Genomic DNA, 18,820 nt, shown 5'->3' on the forward strand with positions numbered 1-18,820 from the left:
CTGGATGAATGATCTTTAGCGGTGCAGCTGCCTCACTTAAAATATGGATTTATAAAATACCCACTGAGTGCTGATCAGACTAAAGGACAAGTGCGTGGAGATTGTGAAGGATTGAAGCCGTTTGCCGACATCTGGAGAGTTTGTCCACGTCGATACGAAGAACTCAAGCGCGGAAAGCTTTGGGATGGCGCGAAACATCCGCAGCCACCAGCAAAGTTAACAAAACACAGATGTCGGGAGCTGTTGTGGGCGACAACAAAGACGACGCAGCGATATGAAGAGCGAGCAGCCAAAGTCGCCCCTTCAGAATGCTTAAAGGACAACCGACACCATTTTTTTGTTTCTTAACTGACATCGGAAAAACGTTTTATAGCATCTAAAATACCCAAAACACGCAGGCTGATATTTTTAGTCAAATGCAAAACACCAATGAATATGACTGAAAGTGTCCCAAAACTACTTCAAAATGACCTCGGAGATGCCGAGTTTCAGAAGGTCCCGCCTTCGTCTTGCTTTGCTCTAGAATCAAAACAATGGCTTCAGATTCGGAGAAGATGCTTTCTTGTTACGCATCCTGTTATGAATATGATTCAAATAGTTCTGAAGAGGAAAGCAAAAATGTTTGCAATCGATTAAAGAAGGCCTCCCGTATCAATTCACGCCGTCATTACTCCAATGTAGCGTCCCAGAAAATGCACAAGATGGCGCCCAAGCTCCGTTGCAAATGGGCTGATTTGTCTGCTGGGAATTTGTGTCAACTAGTATCAAATAGTAGTCTTGGTGTAACACACAATGATTCACCATCACGTTATTTATGTGTTTTCCTTCTAATTTTGCCATCAACACGAAGTTTTCAGACAAAACAAAGTACCCAAAATGCATTGTGTCGCTTTCTCGGTCAGGGCCGTTCCAGACGTGATGTCACGTCAGGCATTGTCATCAACTCAAAAACAAGACTTCCTGAATATTCAGCGTGAGTCTTAAAACGTAAAATATAGCCGTGGAATCTTTCACAATCATCCACAACAGTAACTGTACCTCTGCAGAAAGATGGCGTTGTGAAGAAAGTTCTCAAACAGCTTTAAAAAGACCCGATCGTCCTTCTCCCGGTCCTTCTCCTCTGGGGTTTTGGGACAAACGCAGCACGGACCTTTTTTGGGCCCAGACAGGTCAGACTTGGTGGGCTTGGTGATCTCCTCCATATCGGCAAATCCCGTCGCCGGGATCCGGATGGGGATCTTCAGATCTAGTTTAGATGAGAGAAAGAAGCTTTTTTTCCTTCGAATCGTAAGATTTCATAGACAGGACTACTAAATCTTGCGAATGCAAACCTCAAGTCAAAAAATATGCCTCAAAAGTCTCACGAGTTTTCATTGGACATCATTTTTTCTTTGTGGCCAGGTTTTGCTCTTTCTGGGTTTTTTTTTTTCAGACGGGTGGGGGAGATGGAAAAAGGGACTAATATTTAAAACAACCAAAATTAGATAGCGAGATAGCTAGCTAGCTAGCCAGATAGCTTGCCAGATAGCTATCCAGATAGCTTGCCAGATAGCTAGCTAGACAGCTCGCCAGATAGCAGGCCAGATAGCTTGCCAGATAGCTAGCCAGATAGCTTGCCAGATAGCTAGCTAGACAGCTCGCCAGATAGCAGGCCAGATAGCTAGCCAGGTAGCCAGCCAGGTAGACAGACAGCCAGACAGACAGACAGACAGACAGACAGACAGAGAGATAGAGAGATAGAAAGAGAGAGAAAGAGAGAGCAAGCTAGCTAGCTGGCTAGCTAGCTCAATCGCTCAATGTATCAATTGATAGATAGAGACAGACAGATAAAGGAATGAATAAATAGACAGAAAGATACATGTAACTAAATGAATACATGAATAATAAAGGCATATCCAATCCAATATCCAAACCAATACACACACAAATCACAAATAGACACAAATAGATAAACAACTAAAGAAAGAAATAATCTGGGGCTAAATTCCTTGTATGCAAAATAGTAGAGTGTCTGGAGTGCTTGGCTGTCCAAGTGAGAAATGACAAAATCAAGGAAATTTTTGGTGAGCTGACAATTTCCAAAATGTGATTGTAATGGAACAGTGGAGCTAATTTACATGGCATTGACTATTCGAAAAATACATTTTATTCAAAGCCAATGGGAGAAATCCATGGTTAGGTAGTCCCCTGTGGGACCATAACTACTTGTACTACTTGTACTACCGGGCGTTTTGATTTCGTTTTTTTTGTTAAATCCGATCATATGATGCACTCATTCGTATCCAATGGAACATGCGTACGCACCAGAGCAAGATGTCGCGGGTCGCATTCTTTATAGAATTAAATAGTCCTACAATATGTGTAAAGCTTTTATTTAATCATTTTATATCATCAGAGTGGCAAGGTGGGAGGAGGTAGAAATATTTTGGGGTGTATGAAGCAACAAACCTCAATCTCCTCATTTCAAGGAGATATCTGCCAAAGATATGACATCACGATATTGCTGCTTTGTCTACTTTATGCTTCATTTTTTCATTTTACAAGTGACATTGAATTCAGGTGAAACACAAAGACGAAACAGTGACTCAAAAATAATGGAGGTTCATGGATGACTGTCGGTCGTCTCCCCTGCCAAGCACTCTACTGTATTCCACAATAATAATAATAATAATAATAATAATAATAATAATAATAATAATAATAATAATAATAATACATTTCATTTATAAGCGCCTTTCAAAACTCTCATGGTCACTTAACAGTCACAGGATAAGTTTTTCTGTGGGTGAGCAGCGGCAGCCACACGCGCCAGCGTTCACTCAACCCGGAAGTAGTAATAATAATCACAATCATAATCATAATAATACATTTCATTTATTTTTTAATAACTATTTTTTAGACGTTAATAGATAGAAAGCTAGCTATCCAGCTAATAGATAGCTAACAGATAGCTAGCTAGATAGCTAGCCACCTAGATAGCTCTATAGCTAATAGCTAGCTAGCTAGTTAGCTAGATAGTTAGTTAGCCAATACACTGAATGTCAGTATTAAATACACAGATAGAAAGCTAGCAAGCCAGCTAGTAGATAGCTAATAGATAGCCAACAAATAGCTAGCTACAATTCCCCCTCTGACCTTTAGAGCAGTAGTTGTGCAGGTAGAGATCCTGATCTTCCGGTTGCTGCTGCCAGCGCACCAGGTAGTAGGTCAGGTTACCATTGGGGAAGAGCGGCGGTGACCACTTGACCAGCAGCTTAGTGGAGGAGTTGGCGTAGGCACGGGGGTCTTTGGGCACAGTTGGCACTGCGGCGGATGAGAATAGTGATTGCCAATAACACCGATGTGCTTAAATGAGCAAAGAACATCCACATTTATATGATGGAAATGTTTGGGTTTTTAGGGGTTTGCCTATGTACATATAAGAATAAGAATAAGAATAAGAATAAGAATAAAAATTTTTGACCACAACATTCATCAAGGAGGAGACTGTGCTGAGCAGTTGCGCCTTTTCGGCAGCATGAATATGCCAGTACTGTTTTTGAATGGGAGGAATGTCGGAGCCAGTCGACTGCCATCGCTGGACACCAAAGGGGCCATTGTGCTTTTTTGCGCCTGTAATGGGCAGCATCTTCACAGCCCCGCTTTGTTTAGCGGAAAGGTCAGTGCTGTTGGACAGTCTGCGGCTGGGTGGATGCATGGCTTGAGGAACCCGCGATAAGAAGAAAGGAGCGTCAGCGCAGAGCGCCGATGCGTATGTGGAACTGTTGCGGCTTGGAATTGAAGCAGATTTATGTGGAACAGGGGATGTGAGATAATCTCTTTTCGTCAATGGCTGCTACAGCTGCGTGTTTGCTTTCAACATTTAGCTTGTAGTCGACATGCACATTCCACCATGATGTCCCTGATCCACTGGTGGAAAGACGCTTTGATCCTCTCCTCTTTCATCTAGAACTGCTTCATGTCATCACAAAGAGGGTACAGCAAGTCCTGAAGAATGAATGTCTCTCTGTGTCTTTGTTTTGTCATATTGTCTCTATGCTGTCATATTATTTGTTATTTAGTTTTTTTTTGTTATTTTGACTTCAAGACAGCGCCGCGAGAGTGGCTGCCTTTCCAGCAGCTCATGTATTTTGTTTTTCTATTTTCATTCCTTTCATCACTTTGCTGCTGTGAAATGTAAATTTCTCCACTGTGAGACTAATAAAGGCATATCCAATCCAATAAGAATAAGAATAAGAATAAGAATACATTACATTTATAAGCGAATTTTTGAAACTCTTAAGGTCACTTTACAGTCACAGGCTAAGTTTTTTTGTGGGTGAGCAGCGGCAGCCACACGCGCCAGTGTTCACTCAACCAAGGATAACTTAAATAGATAGAAAGCTAGCTAGCTAATATTTATTGGGTTTTGGTTTTTCATACGGGGTGCCGATAAAGCGCTGGTCAGACCTCTGGCAATGTTTTTTTTATTTTCCACAAGGGCGCACCATTTCCCTTTTTTCCGTGTTAGCGCTTTGTTCCAGATTAAGCTGTTGCTCAAGCGCTATATAAATCAATATGTATCTTATTGTATTGTATTTTGTACAGCTGCTCCCATTTCAAACTCAGATAACTCCAGGCCCATATAACTTAGGAATGAACTCTTTTTTTTCGGATGAAAGAAGAGAGTCTAAGGTTTCTTACGCTGCATTCAAAGTTTATGTAGTCCAAAAACTCAATATTCTACAATTTGAGTGAAAATGACAAAAACCCTGGCACTGGAGTAGACAAATTTTTGCACATCATATGGCAGTGAATGAGTTAATTTTTCAGTGCCAATTTTGTGTCCTTTTTTTGCACGTCATTAAAATAGAGGGCTTCACCTCACTGACCTGAGACGGTTTTCAAAAAAAAAAAATTTGTACAAGAACATCCAATTTTATGCCTTTCTGTGACTCTTCCAGTCTCTTGTCACAACACTTACCTTTTTACATGTTTTACATTGAAAATATTGGCCCAAGTTGGAAGCATAGAAAAGTGGGACGTTAGTACGGTGTCTGGTACTTACGCGATGGGCGCGTGCGAATGTAAATGATGTCACTTTTCGCGCCGGGAATGTGTTTGTCCTCGACCCGAAGGGTAATGGCCTTGACGAAAACGGCATACTGGGTCCAGGGTTTGAGGTGGTGAATACCGACTTTAGGTTCAGTATTATTGTCCCGAGGAAGATCTACGTCCACCGTGTGCCAGCTGTTGGAGCCGCAGCCATCCTGACCGTCAAATTCGGTGATGTTCTGAGAAGGACTGGCGAGGGAGCACAAAAAAACATGGCCCCGAATGACATCGACTGGTTCTTTAGTTCCAAAATAAAACTAATTCTAGGGTATGTCTGCAGACACCAATCCGACTTGAAATAGCTTTTCTTAGCTCATTATTTACAAATGTGTATTTGGTGTCACTGCCAAAGTAAAATGAGAAGGACAAAAAAAAAAAAAAAAAAGACATTCCACGCTTCCAGGAAGCCCTGGCAAAATTCTGAGCAGCAATCACCGCCCGGATGTAAGAAAATAAACACAGACGGTGCAAATATCATGGCGACCATCCTGAGATTAGAAAAAACAAGAACAAAATAACTATCTTCTCCACCGGTTGCCACTTGGCAGCAAAACGAGTTTTTAAACAATTGTCGTCCCAACATAGTATAGGTCTTTGTATCCAAAACCCTTAATCAAGCCTCTATGTTGAGCTATTTATATGTAATGACAGTGTGTAATACAGTGATACCTCGGTTTACGAACCCATTGGCTTACGAACTTATCGGTTTACTAACGTTACATTTATGAAAATGTTACCTTAACATACGAACTATTTTTCGGGATACACACAAAGCTGCCACGATGTGTCGTTCGCGAACGAGCCCGTTCTCATAACAAAAAAATGGTGGCCGACTGTTTTGTCCTCTATTCCCCGCCCCCAGTCTTCGGTTAAAGCCACGTGATTGGTCAAAAACGCAGCAGTCAGGGGGGGGGGGACATTAAAGAGACAGGCAGACGACAGAGAGAGAGTGAGAAAACACACACCCACACAAAAGGGAGACGACAGAGCTTGAAACAAAAAAACAAAAGTGGAATGGTGAGAAAATTGATAGAAAACAGTGAAATTTGGACTTGTTTCAACTTTGATCGTTCAAAAGCAGAGTGTAGACTGGAGGGTTAAAATATACCATCAATCAGGCTCCACGAATAACCCGCACAAGCCATGTGTACACTTGATGCAAAAAGCTATCAACCCAGCTAAAAAGAACACAATTGATGAGGAAAAAGGTAACATTTTCGCAGAGAAAACACCTCCAATGGATCATTCCTCAAGATGGTGAAAGAAGAAGGCTACGTTCCTCATCAAGTGTTTAGTGCTGATGAAACCGGCCGCTCCATCCCATCAAGCCATCAACGACCATCACAAAGGTCAATAAAATCACTATATGATACACTAAAGTTGATTTTAGAGCAAAACGACTTTATTATGCACTACAGTTTATTTCTTTAATTATAATACCATAGCATGTTTATTACACATAAAATAAGGTATATTTTGTGTCGTTTTAAGGCTTAGAAAATTAGAACATAGAAAATTATGTTTTATGGGGATCTCGGAACGGATTATTCTAATTTTAATGGTTTCCTATGGGAAATTAATTTTTGGGATACACACTTTTCGCCTCACACACTCTGTCTGGGAAACAATTAAGTTCGTAAGCCAAGGTATCACTGTACATGATCATGAGTCGTCTTTTGGAGCACTTACGCCTCCTTGTAGTAGACCATGAAGCTGATAAGGCCTTTGTAATCCCGCGGCTGGTAACGCTCCCATGTCAGACGGATGGTGTAGCTGGACGTGCTATTGGATAAGATCTTGAGGATGTGACTTTCACCTGCAACCGTCACAAAATAAGATCGGCGAGATGTTCACTGACCACCCACGAGTCACGGATGCCCCTGTAAACTCACAGCTGGCTCGTTCGCCGTTGTTGCGGAAGTCTCCTTCCTCCGGCTTGTCCCTGACGCCAGTCTTCTCCCACATGGTGTGGATCTCAGACATGCAGAGTTTAGGATTCAGGCGGAAGAAGAGACGTCCCGCTCGGATGGTTAGATTGTGCTGGGTCCAGTCCCATAGATTGTGAAGGTGCTGGTTGTTGATGGCAGAGAAGGAATACAACCTGATGCAAAACATAAAGAGATTTTTTAAGAATGAGATATCCATCCATCCAAACGACCATTCACTCTCACACTCACGCCTCGGGACAATTTGGAGTGTGCAATCAACCTGCCATGCATGTTTTTGGAATGTAGGAGGAACCCGGAGAAAACCCACGCGGGCCGGGGGAGAAGACGCAAACTCCACACAGAGAGGCCAGACAGGGTCTTGAAGTCACGACCTATATTTATTTATGCATTTATGTATTTTTGTATTTATAGTCTGTTTATTTATTTATTATTGTTGAATATTTTTCAAACAAAAAAAATGGTGTCGGTTGTCCTTTAAGCGAGCCCATCAGATGGCTTCAAGTACGAAAAGAAATTATTCCCTAGTAAAAAAGCACTCAATTTAAAATGCCAACATTGCAAACAGTAACATACAATTTCCAAGACCCAGAGGAACACTGGAATCAATCAACATTTTCAATCGGTCAGTCTGACCTCTTTGGAATCACACTACCACGGAATTGACAACAACTCTTTGATAATGTTGTCAGAATTGTGTCCCTTCACCCCCTCCTCCCCCGCCACTCACACACATACAAACGCCCTACTTGTCCATGAGCTCCTCCCCGTTGATATAACGCAGACTCTTGAGGAAGGACAGGGATCCAAGAGTGTGGGAGTGACGAATCCTCACGTAGCCCGTCACCGTCTGGATCAGGCCCATGAAGCTCTCCAGCTCAGACGCGATGTTATCTGAGGGCCGCAGATACACACACACACAACACAACACACACACACATACACACACACACACACACACACGCACACAGCACATGAAAGCCATATTAGGACAACAAGCGGGGGACTTGTGAGGCTGTGACACCAACGCTCAACGCGGATGCCCAATTAGGCACCGGTGTGTTTAAGCTTCATCCTATGAGAGGCGTCATCCGAATGAAATCATATGTTACATGTAACACAGACTGTCCAAAGGATATTTGGTGGCCTTGAGGATTGCGCGACAGAAGTCCCGAACTCCAAAAAAATAAAAACAATTGCAACTGACATAGTGGCAAATGAAATAATTACTATAATGCCAAGTACAATTCAGTTGTATTTAACTTTAAAATTCAACGAATTGCCTGTAGTCATTTAATATGGTAAATTTTTTTGGGTGTGTGATACAATTTAATCGAGTCATGCACACATAAGATAATTTTCTAATATTTAAGGGCAAGTGCGGTAATATATTTTTTTCCCACTTTTCACAACATTGGAAACTTGTAAACGCACCTCCACATAATTTATTTTCTTTGATTAAAATATTTTAAAGATTAACTGTCTGGTCCGTTGTTGGCGTTTTCTGTAAATTTGACAATCGATATCCAGATGATTCCCCTACTTACGAACATTCGAGTTACGAACAACGCTAAATATGATGTTTGTAGTAACATATGTAGTATAATCTTCAATTGTACACGTGCATATGTTTATAGAGTATATATTTTATAAAGTGTTTACTTTTCAGTACAAACCAATACAGGTTACTTATACAGGCCTTAAACATACTTATATAAAATTTAAACATACTTATGTAAGCCTTTAACAGACATTCCATACAAAATATAGCACTGAAGCAACTTAGGAACTAATTCACCTTACGAACAACTATTTGGAACGTATCTCGTTTGTAAGTTGGGGAGCATCGGTACACAAATATTTTAACAGCCTACCAAAATTCTAACAAATAAAAACAAATAAAAGCTTGAAATATATTGAAATTCAAGTTATGAGTCTAAATAATACATTTAGAGGTGCTCCCCTACTTACGAACAACGGTACATACGAACATTTTGGTAGTAACATATGGATTATTCTCTCCAGTTGTACATGAACATATCTTTATACGTCTGTGTAAGCTCTCAGTCATACAGGAGTGGTCCATCAATGAAAAGGTTTCTTCAGCCGTCATCTGTACTTCTTCTCAAAGAAGAAGTTGACATATTGACATATCTTTATACAGCATATATTCTATTAAATGTTTATTTTTCAGTACAAACCAATACAGGTTACTTATACAAGCGTTAAACATACTTATATAAACTTTAAATATACTTGTATAAGACTTAAACATAGATTTTGTATGAAATGCGTTGAAGCAATTTATGAACGAATTCACTTACGAACGACTGTTCAGAACGTATCTTGTTCATAAATTGGGGAGCGACTGTACTCTAAGCCATTTTAAAGCCGGGGGGGGGGGGGGTCAATCTTGTTTTTCCACACAATCAACATCCTGTGATGGACTTGTGAGAATGACAATAAAAATCATCTCACTCACTTCCGTGGCGAATGTTGATGTCCAGATTTCCGGCGATGACAGTGCAGTCCTTTAAGGACTGAGCAGCGTTCACCGAGTCAATGATGGAAGTTGAGCAGATCTTATCGCATAAGCCGTTACAGGCGCTGCACATCATCCTGGAAAGACAAAAAAAAGAGCAAAAATTAAGCGGAGGGAATCAATGAGTGGGCAACGTTTGACCACTTGAATGTTCACAGCTAAAACTCACACTTCTATCAACCTGTGGGGTGATTTTGATTTATTTATATATTTATTTGTTTGTTTATTTATTTATGTCTATATTTATTTGTCTGTTTATGTATTTATGTCTATATTTATTTGTCTGTTTATGTATTTATGTCTATATTTATATGTGTTTTTTTTATTTATTTCTCTATTTATTTATTTATTTATTTATCTGGGCATTCATGTTTACTTAATTTATTTATGTAGTTATTTATTTGTTTATTTGTCTGTTCATTTATTCAGCCATGCATTCATGTTTTGTTTATTGATGTATTTGTCTGTTGATTTATTTGTCCATTTATGCATTCATTCATTCATTCATTCATTCATTCATGTATTTCTTCATTATTTATTTACTTCTCTATTTGTCTATTTGTTTATTTATGTAATTATGTATTTGGCCGTGCATTCCTGTATTTATTTATTTAGCCGCACACTCCCTTGTTTCCTTATTTATTTGTATTTGTGTATTTGTGCATTTAACTATGTATTTGTCTGTCTATTTATTTATTTATGTATTTATGTATTTATTTATCTATGTGTGTGTGTTTTATTCAGTTATTTATTTATTTGCCTGGCCAATCATGTTTTAGTTATTTGTCTGTTTATTTATAGATGTATTTATTTATTCATTTATCTATGTGTTTATTTCTTTATTTAGCAAATTATTCATGTTTTTTTAATGGATTTATGTGTCTGTTTATTTGTTTGTCCGCTTGTTTGTTTCATCATGTATTTATTCATCAGTTTGTGTATCGATTGTATTATTTAATTATTTATTTGGCCGTGCATTCCTTATTTATTTATTTATTTAGCCGCACACTCCCATTTTTTTCTTTCTTATTTGTGTATTTGTGCCTTTATGTATTTATCTTTAATTCCTTAATGCCTTTATTTATTTATGTATTTGTTTCTTTTTTTATTGCCTGAAGTAACAGTGGCTTGTATCGTCATCCTTCACAAGTACCAATACAGTGATACCTTGGCTTACAAAACCTACTTGGTTCCCAGACAGTGTGTGTAAGGCGAAAAGTGTGTATCCCCAAAATTTATTTCCCATAGGCATACGAAAAACAGTTCATATGCCAAAGTTAAATTTTCATAAATGTAACGTTTGTAAATCGAAAACTTCGTAAGCCAGGGTGTTCGTAAACCAAGGTATCACTGTACATTGAAATCAGGCAAGTATCGGTGGTTCAATATTTGTCCACCTCTAAATCACTACCTTGTAGCTTAAATACCGCACAGCAGAAAAATACATTTTGTGTGTGTGAGTGCGTGCGTGCGTGATTGTGCGGGTATTTCAAGGAGCACGAATAAGGACTCCAAGCCTGGCGTGTTCAAACGGGCACCACCTGAAGCAAAACCTGAAGCCAAAGTGAAGGCGTTGGTTGCTCCTTACCGATTGCTCTCATTGCGTGCAAAGCCAGAGGGGCAGTCAGGCATGCATTCGCCCTCGTGGATGACAAAGTGAACATCGCTGGGCAGGTGCACTTGGGAGCAAAGGTCCAAGGTGATGCAACGCCAGCCCTCAAACTTGTACGTGTCGGGCGGGCACTCGGGCACGCAGCGGCCTTCGTGGTAGTAGTGGAGACAGGCGGAACACGCCGTGTCACTGTTGGCTTCCGTGCAGCTGCCCAGGCACTGGCTGTGGCAACACTCGCCCTTGTCGGTGCATGCTTGCTTGCAGTGGCTGGGACATACTGGATGAGTGAGACACAGAAAGGACAGCGGTTAGAAATCAGATCATGACGCAGCACTTTTTTTTGGGTGTAAAAATACTAAGGAATGTCAAAATATTGTCACGGTCATCCACATGTACAGGTAATATTGCTGTTTCCTTGGAAATAAAATGTGTCACCATTTTGGAAGGTTAAAAAAAAGTGTACCGGTAATTGATGAGAAGGTTTCTTCAGCCGTCATCTGTACTTCTTTGAAGGTGTCGGACGTTTCGCTTCTTATCCAAGAGGCTTCGTCAGCGAACTAAAATCTTTTGCTGGTAGTTTTGACCCGATATATATCCCTACTGTGCAGACGTGGCGGTGCCAGATTCTGCTATGATTGGTCCCTGCTCTCAGGTTAGGGGGCGAGCAGAGGACTACTCCCTGCGCCTACACTGTTTACTTCTATTGTCCTGCCTGAGTATGGGGTCTACGAGGTTAAAATCTTAGCAAAAGAAAATAGACGGTTTGAAAGGGGAGTAAAAGAAGCTATTTTCATAAAACAGCAAAACCCCTCATTAAATCGCCATGGTGGGGTGAGGTTCAATTTGGATCGTTCCTACAACCGACTACGTAGGCAACATAGGCTTAGTTATGCTGATGAGGTGATACCAGATCAAATTGGTCAATCAAGCCAGTCGTAGACCCCATACTCAGGTCAGGACAGGTCAGTCAGGACAATAGAAGTAATCAGTGTAGCCTCAGGGAGTAGTCCTCTGCTTTCCCCCAACCTGATAGCAGGGACCAATCATAGCAGAATCTGGCACCGCCACGTCTGGACAGTAGGTATGTATATAGCGGCGAAACTACCAGCAAAAGATTTTAGTTGGCTGACGAAGCCTCTTGGATAAGAAGCCAAACGTCCGACACCTTCAAAGGAGTACAGATGACGGCTGAAGAAACCTTCTCATCGATGGACCACTCCTGTACGACTGAGATCTTACACAGATGTACCGGTAATTGTGTACGCTAATAAGTCAGTGAAGTTGCACTCTCGTAAATAACACGGGCACAGAGGAAAATAAATAAATAAAAATCAATAACCGCGTGCGTTTCAAATAGAGCCTTGAGGCGTGATGAATAATAGAAACTACTTATTTGTTTGTTGTGACGACCGCGGTCGGGTGTTATCAAGTGCATACTTTATTGCGCTTGTTCACAACCGTTTATTTTTTTGCACGGAATGTGAAACAACCATCTGGGAAAGTTGAAAAGGTTTGTTCAACCGTCATCTGTACTTCTTTGAAGGTGTCGGACGTTTCGCTACTCATCCGAAGAACTTCTTCAGCGAACTAAAGTTGTGCTGGTACCTCTGACCCTATATACAGTATATCCTTAATGGACAGGGGTGGCAGTGCCAGATCTCTGCTCTGATAGGTCACTGCTCTGATGTTGGGGGGGCAGTAGACTACTTACTCCCTGAAGCTAATCTGATTACTTATTTTGTTCAAACCAAAAGAAGTAATCTGATTTTTCAGGGCAAATGGGGCAATCAGAGCCAGGCATAGAGCATTAGCGGTAACCCAAAAGAAAAACAAAGGTTATCAGATTGACTTCAAAGAGTAGTCTACTGCTCCCCCAGGGACCTAGCACCTCCACAAAAGCTTAGTCATGCTAATGAGGCTTATTCATGCTAATAAATGATACCAGAGCTAAAACGGCAATCAGAGCCAGGCATAGTACATTCGGGGTAATCAGACAGGACAAAAGAGGGAATCAAATTCGCTTCAGGGAGTAGTCTGGTACTGCCACCTCTGTCCATTAGGGATATATACAGCGCCAGAGTTACCAGCACAACTTTAGTTCAGTTACGAAGCTGTTCGGATGAGGAGCGAAACATCCAACACCTTCAATGAAGTACATATGATGGCTGAAGAAACCTTTTCATCAACGGACCACTCCTGTACGACTGAGAGCCTATACAGACATCAGGAAAAGAGTTGAGATGCCGTTGACGCAAATGTAACCCCCTCATCCTAAACACCCACATGTAACTCTACCCTTGGGATTAGTTTGTTTTGCTGTATGTATGTTTATGGTGTTGGGTTATTACTCCAAGATAAATTTCTCCACGGGGCCATTAAAACTGAACAACTGCGGCCCATGAGTACTTTTCAATCCTTGAGGTAGCCCCCGACTGTGGGTCGAATGCCAGATCTAGGGTTTTGTAACCATGGTGACTAGGGAAGGACCTAGTCTTACATAAATTATGACAAGAGCCTAAAAAATTGCACAGACTACTCGTGGAGGTGACAGTGCTTCACGAAGTAACAAGCTTTCACTTGTCAATTACTATCGCAGGTCTTGTGTAACCTCTAAAGACCACAGGGGAAAAAAAACTGGCCAGTTCAGTTTTACAAGCAATGTAAAATTGAGTCCTTCTCAATCCTTGCGGTAAATTAATGAAAGCATGTCATCGGTTCAAAATATGTCGCGTCTAGTCGCGTAGCAAAGCGGAAATGATACCACGCTCATTTCCTTCCTTTTGAAACGAGAGTCGACTGCTGAGCTAATCTCGCCAAGATGAATATTTCATGCAGCTTGACAAAACATCTGTGCGACTTCACCATGTGACGGTACACTGCAGCAATGCTGCTGACTCCCAAATGTGTCAAATTCACTTTGGGCTTTGCAGAGAGGGAATGAGGAGAGGGGGGGAATGGATGCTTGGTGCAACACTTTTCAGTTTTCGCTAATACAGTGATACCTTGGGTTACAAATTTAATTGGTTCCCAGACAGTGTGTGAGGCGAAAAGTGTATTAATTTCCCATAGGAAACCATGAAAAAGAGAATAATCAGTTCCCAGGTCCCCGTAAAACATAATTTTCTACTTTCTATTTTTCTTATTTTTATATATGATAAATTTGATATGGGATTATAATTAAAGAAATTAACTTTAGTGTATAATATAGTGATTTTATTGACCTTTGTGATGGTCGTTGATGGCTTGATGGAATGGAGTGGCCGGTTTCATCAGCATTAAACACTTGAGGAACGTAACCTTCTTCGTTCACCACCTTGAGGAATGATCCCTTGTGGTGCTTTCCCTGTGATAATTTTATCTAGTTCCTCATCAATTGTGTTCTGTTTAGATGGGTCGATAGCTCTTTGCATCAAGTGGCTTTTGCGGGTTGTTAGTGGATGTGATATTTTAACCTTGCAGTCTACACTCTGCTTTTGAAGTATCAAAGTTGAAACTCTCTCACTGTCGTCTGCCTGTCTCTTTAATGTTTAAACCACCTCCCGCCCCCTACTGCTGCAATCACGTGGCTTTAACCAAAGACTGGGGGTGGCGAATAAAACAGTCGGGTGCCATTTTGTTGTTGGAAGAACGGGCTCGTTCGCGAATGACGCATCACTCATTGAGGCAGCTCCGCGTACGAAAAAAGTTTGTCTGCCAAGGTAAAGTTCATATGCCAAGGTAAAATTTTCAGAAATGTAACGTTCGTAAACCGAAAAGTTTGTTAGCCAAGGGTTTCGTAAATCCCTGTATTCTCAATTTTTTTTCTCACCATTAGTTAAATCGAATAGCACAGATGAGGAATTCCAAAACAGTGTGAAAACCACAAACATATTTGATTGGATCGGATTCCATATCCTTATTGAACATTATATTGCATTCTATTCCTGTTACGTTTTGGTTTACGACCAACAGGTGGCACTGTAGGGCCCTGCCTGCAGCTGCATAGGTGTTGGTCATTTTAATCAGTGGCAGTTAAAAAGACTCCCGGCATGACCCCTCAGTGTCAGGTCATTGTTTGTTTCCCCTTTCGCGTTCAAATTGGTGTTTTCGTGTTTATTATGTTTGTTAAAGTCATTATAAGTGCCTTGCATGCTGGATCAGAGAGGACAGTCATTTCATCTGTGCTGTATGGCATGCATGTTAGCATATTTGACAATAAAGCTGACTTTGACTTGACTTTTACCCTGTCAGATTTATTTCATCTTGTCATGTTTTAACTCCCGGTTTTGTTTACTACTTTGGACCTTTCTGTTCTGATGACTTTGTTGTTTGAGATTTTGTTCTTGCTGACTTATTTAATACAATTTGTCAAATACACTCTGCCTCTTCCTCCTGCCTGTTTTTTCGGGGTCCATCTATCATCACCATCTTGCAAATCGTGACAGTATTCATGAAAAAAATCTCTCGCAAAAAAGGCATTTCGTTGAAACAATCACTTAGTCACGCAGTTCACACAAATATTCAAAATAACAATATTAACCTCATGCATATGTCATCGAACGAATCTTTCCCAAAGCTACAGCCAGTTCGGTAGAGTTAATTTCCACCTGTGTCCGCAAAACAAACTCAGAACTATATGTAGCGAAACCTTCCAATTACTGTATTGTGTTGTTGAAACAACAAGTCACAACGATATTCTTTTATAGTTCACGCTGGTGGTCAAAACAGCCACTCTCAAAACATGAACTGAATTGGGTTTAACACACACAATTTTCACAGGATGTAAATACCATCGACGTTTCATTTGACACCCATGTGTTGAAAGCTGCTCATCACAGCTTGTTTTTTTTCTTTTAATTTCTTGGAATGTAACCAACAGAGGGCAGCCAAGGCAAAATGTAACAAGCCTCCTTTGCTGGAGGCAGCTCAACCGACCCCCCCCCCCCCGCCCCTTTTTTTTTTTTTTACTGCAGAATCATTTGGTAGATTCCTCAAGCGATAGACATTCCAAACAGGCACAGCAGAAGAAAAGCGGAACAAAGAGATCAAGACCTAAATCCATATAAGTCTACCCGGTTTCAATGTGTCACCAAACAAGCCGCGGTGTCAAGGATACAATCCTCTATTTATGGGCGAGCCAATTGAGGCCCCGATTTCCACACTGGAAACGGCCAGGGCATTGTGGCTTCTCCCCTGCTTCAAATGAGAGGGCTTTCCGAGTCACATAAAGTGGCATCCTTCTCTTTGACGACCATGAGTCGGAAGAGAGACAACTCCAGTACTCCATTTGTTGATATTTTACATTGTGCTGCTAGCTACAAGTTCAGCTATAAACTATCTTCCACGAGACAGGGATGGAATGCAAAGAATTCACATTTTGGTGCATCGGAGTGGCAATTTGTACAGAATTCCATGGCCCATAAAATGCTGTACAATTACAGCTGTTTGAAAAAAATAGTTCACTTTGTATTTTTCCCAATTACTGTTCATTCTTTTTAATACTTTGAAAACATATTTTAAAGGAACATCTTAACTAAGTATTGCAGCCGTATGTTAACTTTGTGAATGTTTCAAGTACAGATTTCCATGTCTTGATGTTTTACATTGTCCCGCGGCTTAAAATTCATATAGAAGCTTCAGCAACGTTGCTATTCTCGCAAAGTTGAAATATTAAGATCACTTTTTTTACATGTGAACAATAAGATGAATAAGATGACCTGTCAAACACACAAATGCACACAGCACTGGAAAGATGATAAAAAGGGCCAGAACTCCTGCTAGCATGCTAACTAATCAGCCAAATTGGGTAAACACAACTCGAGCTGCACATGAGCTACTCATGAAGCCAAATCCTTTCAAAACAACACCTGATAAATAATACTAATATTTAAAAACGTTTTTAAGGAGCTTCTATATTGAGTAATGCAGCCGTACTTTAACTTTGTGAATGTGTCAAGTGCAGCTTTCCCTTTGTTGATATTTTACACTGTGCGGTAAGCTTAACATTCAGATATGAGCTAGCTTCAGCGACGTTGCTACTCTCGCAAAGTTGAAATATTAAGGTCACGTAATATTTTTTATACAGTGAGACCTCAACTTACAAACACCTTATCTTACAAACTTTTCGTCTTAAGAACCTCTAATTTATGAAAATTAAACCGTATAATAAGCACTATTTTCATAATACACACCCACCACGGCTGGCGGAGTGATCTTTGGCGGAAGCACATGACCGAACAGCGCTCCAGCCGGCGCTACTTTGCACAACCCCTCTCAGTGAATGCATACGTCGATCGCCTACTTGGAGCTTTTCGCTGATAATTTTACTATGATGGGACTGAAAAAAAAACCACCACAGGCTCGTGTTCAGTCCAAGAAGACACAAAATAAAATTGCCGTCGCTGAGAAGAAGGAGATAATTGAAAAACACGAACAAGGTGTGCGTTTGTGTGATTTAGTGGCCGAGCACGGCTATGCTAAGTCAACCATTGCTCCCTTTCTCCGGAACAGAGAAGCCATCAAAGGTGCGTCTGTTGCAAAAAGTGTTTCCGTGCTCTCAAAGCGACGTCTCAGGCAATCGAAGAAGTTGAAAAAAAATATATTTTACAGCAGTTTATTTCTTTAATTACAGTACTCATGTAATGTGCCTCTCTTTGTGATTATGATACAATGCAGTGTATTTCTTTCATTACAATACAATAGCACATTTATTATACATAGAATAAGGTATGTTGGGTGTAGTTTTAAGGCTTATTTACTTAAAAACTATATTTCCTGGAAACCCGGGAACGGATTATTCCCATTTTAATGGTTTCCTATGGGAATGTTTGTTTTTGAGATACATACTTTTCAGCTTACACACTCTGTCTGGGAACCAATTAAGTTCGTAAGGTGAGGTCTCACTGTACATGCGAACAAGGACAGTTGCTGGTTTGTTTATTGAATAAAATGACCTGTCAAAAACACAAATGCACACAACACTGGAAAGAAGACTAAAAAAAGCCAGAACTCCTGCTAGCATGCTAACTAACCAGCCAAATTGGGTAAACACGACTCCAGCTCCACATGAGCTACTCATGAAGCCAAACTCATTCTAAAGAACACCTGATACACAAATATTACAGTCCATCATAGTCCATAGTTTTATTCCGAGTATGTGCCGAAACGTTTACAAATATCATTTGAATCAAATATTTACAATGTTATTGGGTAGGACGCCGGCCTCTATTTGCCGTTTGCCACCGTGGCATAAAACGAGCGTGGGGGCTCCCTGTGGGGGCCAATGGAGGACAGGCAGGGGGAGGGTCTAATCCCAATGATTGACATGTTATTGAGTCTGGCGCAGAGATGGTAAACAACTCTGGTAGGGGTAGATTTGAGTGCAGACGAGGGTGGAGGGAAGACGGGAGGGGGGAGGGATTGTAACCATGGTGATTAAGCGCTGCTTTTCCACAGATTTCAGTGAGAGGGTAAAGAAAACCCCCGGGAGGAAAGAATCTAGGAAGAAAAAAAATGTTGAATCTCCCACTTGCTGCTGCAACTGGTGGGCTCAGGTTACTGTAGCAGGCAGACAAGTGGGACATTCGAAAAAAAGTGGTCTATAATAGCAGACAGCAGTAATGGCTAACACACAAACACATACACACG

General features: G+C 40.7%; 1 protein-coding gene across 1 annotated transcript in view; it reads right to left on the reverse strand.

The window, feature by feature from the left end:
* Positions 1–18,820, reverse strand: part of igf1ra (insulin-like growth factor 1a receptor) — a 108,375-nt gene that overhangs the window by 25,237 nt on the left and 64,318 nt on the right. Inside the window, exons 3-10 of the mRNA XM_088995975.1 lie at positions 11,171–11,471; positions 9,523–9,659; positions 7,790–7,934; positions 6,987–7,195; positions 6,784–6,910; positions 5,048–5,283; positions 3,136–3,303; positions 1,039–1,246 (exon numbers count right to left, since the gene is read on the reverse strand). Coding sequence (XP_088852101.1) covers positions 1,039–1,246; positions 3,136–3,303; positions 5,048–5,283; positions 6,784–6,910; positions 6,987–7,195; positions 7,790–7,934; positions 9,523–9,659; positions 11,171–11,471 — 1,531 coding nt within the window. The remainder of the gene's footprint in view (positions 1–1,038; positions 1,247–3,135; positions 3,304–5,047; positions 5,284–6,783; positions 6,911–6,986; positions 7,196–7,789; positions 7,935–9,522; positions 9,660–11,170; positions 11,472–18,820) is intronic.

The sequence above is a fragment of the Hippocampus bargibanti genome, linkage group LG05 (assembly GCF_051943395.1).
Source record: "Hippocampus bargibanti isolate YZ-2025 linkage group LG05, ASM5194339v1, whole genome shotgun sequence".
NCBI lineage: Eukaryota > Metazoa > Chordata > Actinopteri > Syngnathiformes > Syngnathidae > Hippocampus > Hippocampus bargibanti.